At 34.6% G+C, this 7,707-nt stretch overlaps 1 protein-coding gene across 3 annotated transcripts in view; it reads right to left on the bottom strand.

The window, feature by feature from the left end:
- LOC107660165 (serine/threonine-protein phosphatase 2B catalytic subunit alpha isoform-like) overlaps positions 1–7,707 on the bottom strand; it is a 50,569-nt gene that overhangs the window by 20,067 nt on the left and 22,795 nt on the right. For all 3 annotated transcript variants that reach the window (XM_016449404.1, XM_016449406.1, XM_016449405.1), the window contains exons 2-4: positions 4,852–5,052; positions 1,772–1,896; positions 1,530–1,641 (exon numbers count right to left, since the gene is read on the bottom strand). In XM_016449404.1, coding sequence (XP_016304890.1) covers positions 1,530–1,641; positions 1,772–1,896; positions 4,852–5,052 — 438 coding nt within the window. The remainder of the gene's footprint in view (positions 1–1,529; positions 1,642–1,771; positions 1,897–4,851; positions 5,053–7,707) is intronic.

Below are 7,707 nucleotides of genomic sequence, written 5' to 3'. Positions count from 1 at the left end.
TTTTTTTTTAGAATGTATATTTATTATGTTTATATTATTTATTATATTATGTATATATTGTATCTAATATTTATTTAGGCTATGTATATATTGTATGCAAGTTATTCATTCTCTCCCTCTCTCTCTCTATTTATCTAATTGTGTATTATGTATTCATTCAAGTTTATTCATTGATTCATGTCTTTTGTTTGTCCTGTGTATTTTTATGCATTTATTTATAACAATAAATTACTTTTTTTCGTTGCTCCAAATGGTGTGCACAGACATGACTTTTTATTCTGAGGTAAAATTTGTTAGCTAAATAGGTGATTGTACTTACCTTATTTGATAAATGATTTACAAGCTGTCGACGAAGGCGTGATCTGCGAGCAGCTGACCGACGCCTCCTCTAAGCTGTTGATCCAATCAACGTTAAAACGCCGATGGAAGCGGTAAGAATTACGTGAAACATTGCTCATGTTCGCGCAGTAGTGAGGGCTCTTTAAATTTTGGCGCTGTTGGGAAGGTGCATGTCACGTGACAACATCAACATGGCGGATGTAGTACGTCCGAATTCCATTCATACTACTCGCGATCATACTATATAGAACGTACTTTTTTAACGGTCGAGTACGTTCAAATTCAAATGTAGTACCTACTAAGCAGTATGCGATTTCGGACGCACCCACGGTTTTTTTTTTCGCGCTCCCCCATCTCCACCCCCAATCATCAGTGCCGCTTGTTCGGTCTTTGACAGAACATATAGGACAATTTTTTAAATAGCGCCATAAACAACATTTATTTCAAATTTAATTCAAGCACTTTCAAGGACCTATGTTTGTTTTCAAGTACTTTCCAGGCCTTGAATCCATATGTCTGAAATTCAAGTACTTTCAAGAAGCGTGGGAACCCTATATATATATATATATATATTTAATCATTCATTCAGCTGGATCTAATTCAAATTTGTATTTTTAATATTCAGAATTGTAATTTTATATCATGCTTCAGACTTCAAACATGAGGATGAGTAAATAATGACACATTTAATTTTTTTTATTTTATAAAATAATCCATTTAAAAAAAAAATGTTTGAATGATTATTTTAAATTATTTACTTTATTATTAGTAGAAGTAGTAGTATTTAGTTTTATTTTAAACTCATTTTAGGTGTATGGTGTGTCCCAATTTAGAAAGCACAGTAAACATTTGTATATAAGTGTGTGTGTGTGTGTGTGTGTGTGTGTGTGTGTTCTGTCGGTCAGCAGATGGTAAAGGAGGGCACCCACTCTTCCTCACTCCCTTCATCAGGGAAATCACACTCACAGGCTCCCTGGGCCTAACATTAACAGGCAAATTAATTTTCTACTAATCATACTTTCTCTCTCTGCATCTCTCTTTCTGTCTGACGAGACTGCTCCAGAAAAAGACCTCCATCAGAGGAGAGGTGAAATGTTGTGTTTATACGAATTGTATAGTTTCACACCTTACATGTAAGTGTAGAGACACCATAAATGACAAGACAGAGTTTTCCTCGTGCCAGTACTCACATTCTTGTTTGAAAGTGAAATATTCAGTCAAATGTCTACATTCATGGTTTCCCCGCAGCAGAAACAGCGTCTTTGGGTAGAGGATTTTCAGCGACCAGAGGTAAAGGACACACTGAAGGACAGAATATAGATAGAAAGAAAGATGCTTTCACAGACCACATCAAGATATTTAGGCAAAGGTGGTGTGTACTACAAACTATGGTCCTTAAGTAGGGAAGAAAATAACCTTAGGATGTACTCACCTCAATACTGAAGTACCCTCGGTCCACATAGTCCCCTAGAAACAGGTACCTCGTTGTCGCAGGAGACCCGCCAACCTCAAATAACTTCATCAGGTCGAAGAACTGCCCGTGAATATCCCCGCACACTGCAACAACACAAAAAAGATTGGCAATCGCTGAAGGAAACAATAGTGCTTGCAAAAGAGTAAAAGAATAGAGTTAGAAGAGTATGAAGAATTTAGCAGAATGACTGTTTGTGACATTTGAAAAAGAGAGGGAATAATTGAGACCTCTTAACTGTAGTTGAGTTTCCATTAAATAAACTCTGATGTAACCCAAATGTTTGACAAAACAATTCAGTATGAAAATATATCAGTGACATCCCTGGCATAAGCTTATTTATCAGTGAAAATCAAAGGAAGATATTAAAACTTTTATCACAAGTTCCTACTTAAAAGTTTTGTTTTTTTAAAAAGAAAAAAAAAACTAATAAGTTGCAACAAACAAAAGTATTTTAGCATTAGAGATTATTATAGGATTTATTTAAAATATTTTTAAATAAATAAATAATATTGTATACAGTTAGAAGTGTTAGCATAGAAACCTTACCATTCTATTTTTTTTATTATTATTATTTTAGGATTAGATTTATTTATTAATTCATTAAATTGTCTAATAATTTTAAACACACAGGTACATTAAATAAATGAATAATATATGATTGTTATACAGTTATTTGCCAGTGTAAATCAAAGGCCAGTCAAAATTAAAACTTCCATTTTAAATCTCTGCTTACAACATTGATGATAACCAAAACTGCATAACAAACCTATGACAAACAACTTAAATGTACAAAAAGTTTAAAGTGAGCCGTCAACCTGAAAGTCAACTTTCTATTAGTTAAAAGTCACGAACATGTAAAAATAAATTGTGGAGAATAATTGACCTCATTTTTAGTACACAAGTACATATTAGAACTTCAAAATGGCTCTTGCAATTATTCTGTGATATACAAAGTATGGTTATTTTGTCAACACTGTAAGATCTTGTCTCTGGATGATGATAAAATCCAATAGTTATAGCTGAAATCAGTTTGAAACCATCCAATAAACATCAAGATGAGAATGAAAAAGCTGATCACCATCCTGACTGAAATGTGTGTAAAGAGACTGAAGAGTGTTGTTTTATATCTAATGAAGTCGTCTAATTGGAGCTATTCACCTGTGAGTATGTGTTCCCAATGGGAGGTCAAAGGGTTAAAGGCCAAGAGGTCTGAATGACTGAAAGCACACAAAGCTAACCATCTCTCTCTGTAATGGGTTCCAGGGAATTAAATCAGTTATCCAGCGAGCCATTAATGTTTAATGACTCCTGTGTGTGAAATTCACCAGGCCACCAGCTGATGAGGGTTCAGAAATGCATGCTGGGAGAGAGGGAGAGGCTCGGTCTCAGGTGTGAGGCCAGCGAGAGCAGGGAAAGGTGCTCGTGTTCAGCTTCTCTGCCTGCTAAATGATGGAATTTTCATAGCTGAGGAGCAACATCTTCGTCCTGCGTCAGACCCGCTGTCTGTGCCGAACGACGCTTTGACTCATGGGAAATTAAGTTCACAAGGTGCAGTTCATTATCTGACCTCTCTTAACAATGTCATTTATTCCCTAATGTCTTCTCAGCCTGTCTTTTCAAAAGTTTTCTAATTTATTAGGGTGAGAGAGATAATCACAAAATTCATTAGTATGTAGTGTAATTGCGTAAATACATGCACATGCATATCTTAAACTCCCTGTCTCTAGAGATATATTTTATATTCATATTATAGTATATTTATGTATGTGTATGTATCTTTTTATCATCTGACACGACTAAATTAAATCACAAAGGACAAAATATCTCTTATTTTACTCTAAAACGTGAATATAATAAATCGTTTTGTTCAAAATTGAGTATATAAAGGTAAATATTCAGCCATGTTCAATTTTGGTTGTTATAAATTAAAAAAAACATATGACACGATACTGTTTCAAAGTTTGAGGTTGGGAAGATTTTAAAATGTTTTTTGAAAGAAGTCTCTTATGCTCACCAAGGATGCATTTATGTGATTAAAAATACAGTAAAAACAGTAATATTGTGAAATATTATTACAATTTAAATTATTTGTTTTATATTTAAATATATATTAAAATGTCATTTATTGCTGTGATGCAAAGCTGAATTTTCAGAATCATTACTCCAGTCTTCACTGTCATATGATCCTTAAGAAATCATTTTAATATGCTGATTTTCTGCTCAAGAAACATTTTTATCAATGTTGAAAATAGATTCTTTAAGGAAGTTCAAAAGAACAGCATTTATTTGAAATACAAATCTTTTGTAACATTATAAATATATTTACTTTCATTTCTTAAAATAGTACCAACCTAGTGTAACTGTAAACTTTACATTAAATACTGCAGACATTAATATTTTTAGTAATGAATAAAATGTGTATATTTAAATTCAACATTATATTTCACAGACCTCTGCCAAATTTTCACAGAGCCCAACACAATGCATTCTGGGATTATCAGCTCAGTAGATTTTGATATAGAGCTAATAGACTATTGAATTTAATAACATAACATCAAATAAGTATACATGGATGCCTTATTTTGGACAATTTTAATGCAGTGTCGCACATATTCTTTGTGGTGAAGGCAATCTCTGAATGCATTGTCTTTAGCTCAGAGTAAATACAAGATGGCAAGAACTGGCGATTTATATTTAGTTTAATGATGAAAAATAAAAATGTACTATTACACCCTGTTCTTATGCATGCTGTATTTTTATTGCAATTAGAATATCAAGTTGCAAGCTTAGCAACATGCTAACGCCAAACTCTAGGCCTACTGGAATCAATTATGAGTTGAGTCTCCCGTGTGGAGAGCTATTTGTGTGATGCATTGAGTTGCTGCCTATGTAGTGATCCAAATATGTCACTTGTGAGGTTACATCTCAGCTAGGATGTGAAAACCTAGATTAAGCTGTGTTTGGGAACAATAACAGTTTCTGTTTGTGTCTACCGATCATGCCCTGTTTTCTTCTCAGAGATGTCTGTTATCAGTAACCTGTGACAGGGGCCTCTATGTCCAGCATGGTCTTCTCCTGACGGAGGATGGCGGCCCCCTCATTGATGATGCGCAGAGCTACGGGCTCCTCCAAGCGGCCCTCTTTAGTGAGGTGAGCCTTCAGCAGGTCCACGCGCGGTTTCCCCTCGCAGTCGAACACCTCTCGCATGCTTAACCTGTGGCTCAGCGGAAACGGCACCGCTGCAGAGAAGGAAAGAGAAGGACAGAGAAAAGAACTGAGTTAATGGTGTAGAAAACAAAAAGGGAACCAGATTACAGAAGCTAGAACGCATAAAACATACACGATGAAACACCTCCAGATGACTTCGTGAGGAACATGAGGATGAGAAACCAGATTGACTATACTATTTAAATCCCAGGAATATCCACCAACACAATCTCCAAAATAATATTGATAAAAATATTCTACTATTGATTCTAATTGACAAAGGAAACAAAACAGGTAAAAAAAATCCCATACAATTCCACTGAAGGAAGGATCGAAACATGAGGGTGGGCATACTTAGACATGCATACCAGTAAATGTTACTGTACTGATTACACATTAAAACACACTGACTAACATGTCTAAACAGATTACTTATACACTGAAAAAAAGGTGTAGAATTTACTTTTGAAACTCAGAAATCTGTGGGAAATTGTAAAAATAATTACAAACAAATGGCAAGTAACACAATGAATGGAACATGAACTGAAGTAGAATGACTGAAATTGTATTTTCTTTTAAAACAAACCAATAATCTTTATTTACAATTTAGAAAAATCTTTTTTAGAGCACTGTAAGTTAAAAAATGAAGTTTAGTCAACTGCCCAAGCTGTCACTTTCTACAACAATACATTTTTAAGTTGACTAAACTTAATATTTTAAGGCAGCAGTTGAAAAACACTTTTTTTTTACAGTGAGCATACATGTTTTAACACTATAATTCAACTGGGATTTTACCATAAAAAATACTAACTTCAACCTTAAATTGTGACTTCAAAAATATGTGAAGAAAAATGCTCATAAACAAATCCAAACATAATAATAATGATTTTGTGCAGGCATTTACAGATATTTTTTGAATAGACTCGGAAAAACAAGTAAATCACCTTAATATCTCTATTGTTTCTCCTCAGACAGAAATCAAATGAAATCAGATCATATTATCTCATGTGTTTCCTCTAGAGTTTCAAAAGAGACCTCAACAATGTCTCAAACTTTGCTCAGATATGCTGCAGTAAAAGACAAGGCTTAGATAATTCTGCAACACACAATATTTCTCATCAAAGTTTTCCAGATTTTAAAAAAGAAACAAAATGTTTTAGGGAAATATATTTTAGGAAATATATTGTATAAATACTTTCTAAAACCACACACAAACTCTAGAGTTTATCGATTAAAAAGAGAGAAATGGTCAGGACAGGCAAGTAATCCCAATAAAACAACAGTGATATTGGTTTATTATCATTTTCACATTACATAACATGCCGGAAACTATGATGAAAGGGGAAAAAATAGATACACAGAGAAAAAGACAAAAAGTCTGTATAAAGGTGAAATGAGAGCAAAACGGTGGTAAAGTGTTACCGGGCAACAGCAGCCAGAGGTTGGCATGCCACCAGTGAAGCGCATCACACACACACACACACACACACACACACACTGAGTCATAGCAGCCCGCATGCTAACCCATTTCCACATCCAAAAAATGTGTTTTCAGAAACTTCTTTTTCAAGCTTTCGAGCCACGCAGACGTGCTGCAGCAGCCAAAACAATAACTGTGAAGATGAATTCAGTCAGATAACATTTACATATTTCAGAAACAAAGGAATGGAGTCACTTCCATAATGCAGAACATCAGATCATACACAGAGAAAAGTTGTATTGCCCAAAAGTTTCTCTTTTGCTGCTCAGATTACTTCATTGAGTTCTCAAGCATGTTAAATTGTAAACTTTGTCTCGGGGATTCTTCTTAAATTCCTTGCAAGCAATAAAACAAGACACAAATGAGACAGAGAAAGATTGACAGAGAAAATATAGAGCTATAAAACCAATGGGGATGGGTGAATTTGTTGAGAAAGTTTGAGTTCATATTAAAATCTCTGACTTTTGATTGCAGAACATTACAAATGAGATCTCTTTCATTTCTCAGTTGCTTCTTGATGAGATAAACAGAGAGCAAATGGAGTGTTTTGTCTGATGCTTCTCAGATGCTTCTCCTGAGAAAACAACCCCACATCTTCTAGTTTCAGAAGAGATCTCAGCAATGTCTCCATGAGTCAAGATTTCAATATGAACTCAAGGATTTTGCATAAAATTCCTCTAAGACCCATTAAGTCATAAAGGTGACATATCATGCAAATCTGACTTTTTCCATGTTTAAGTGCTATAATCGGGTCCTCGGTGCATCTACCAATCCAGAAACTGTGAAAAAGAACAACCCAGTACATTTTTGGTAATCCTTTCTCTGCAAGCTTGTGAAAAAACAAGCCGCTCAGATTTAGCTCCTGCCGTGACGTAGAAAGGGGAACTTATTATAATATTACCGCCCCTTAATCTGCAAGTTTCTTCCCACGGCGCCGCCATTGTGTTCTCTTTCATGTCTTATTGTGTTTAAACTTTAAACTGTCAAATACACACAGGTTTATGTTAAAAACACCCATGAGTTACAAAAACAGTCAGTTATGTCTGTGAAGGTAAACAGCTGGGAAAGAAATTGCATGTTTATATTAGATCTATGTGGTAGCAGCATAATATACTAAATCAATAAATCCTCTGCTCTCTCATCTCCTTTAAAGAGCAGGTCATATGGGTTTTTGAAAAATATCTCTTTTGCAGTTTATAACGTAGCT

This window comes from Sinocyclocheilus anshuiensis, unplaced genomic scaffold (assembly GCF_001515605.1).
Source record: "Sinocyclocheilus anshuiensis isolate Anshui unplaced genomic scaffold, SAMN03320099.WGS_v1.1 scaffold888, whole genome shotgun sequence".
In the NCBI taxonomy this organism is placed as follows: Eukaryota; Metazoa; Chordata; class Actinopteri; order Cypriniformes; family Cyprinidae; genus Sinocyclocheilus; species Sinocyclocheilus anshuiensis.
The sequence above is the reverse complement of the archived record's forward strand: the minus strand, read 5'-3'. Positions and strand labels throughout refer to the sequence as shown.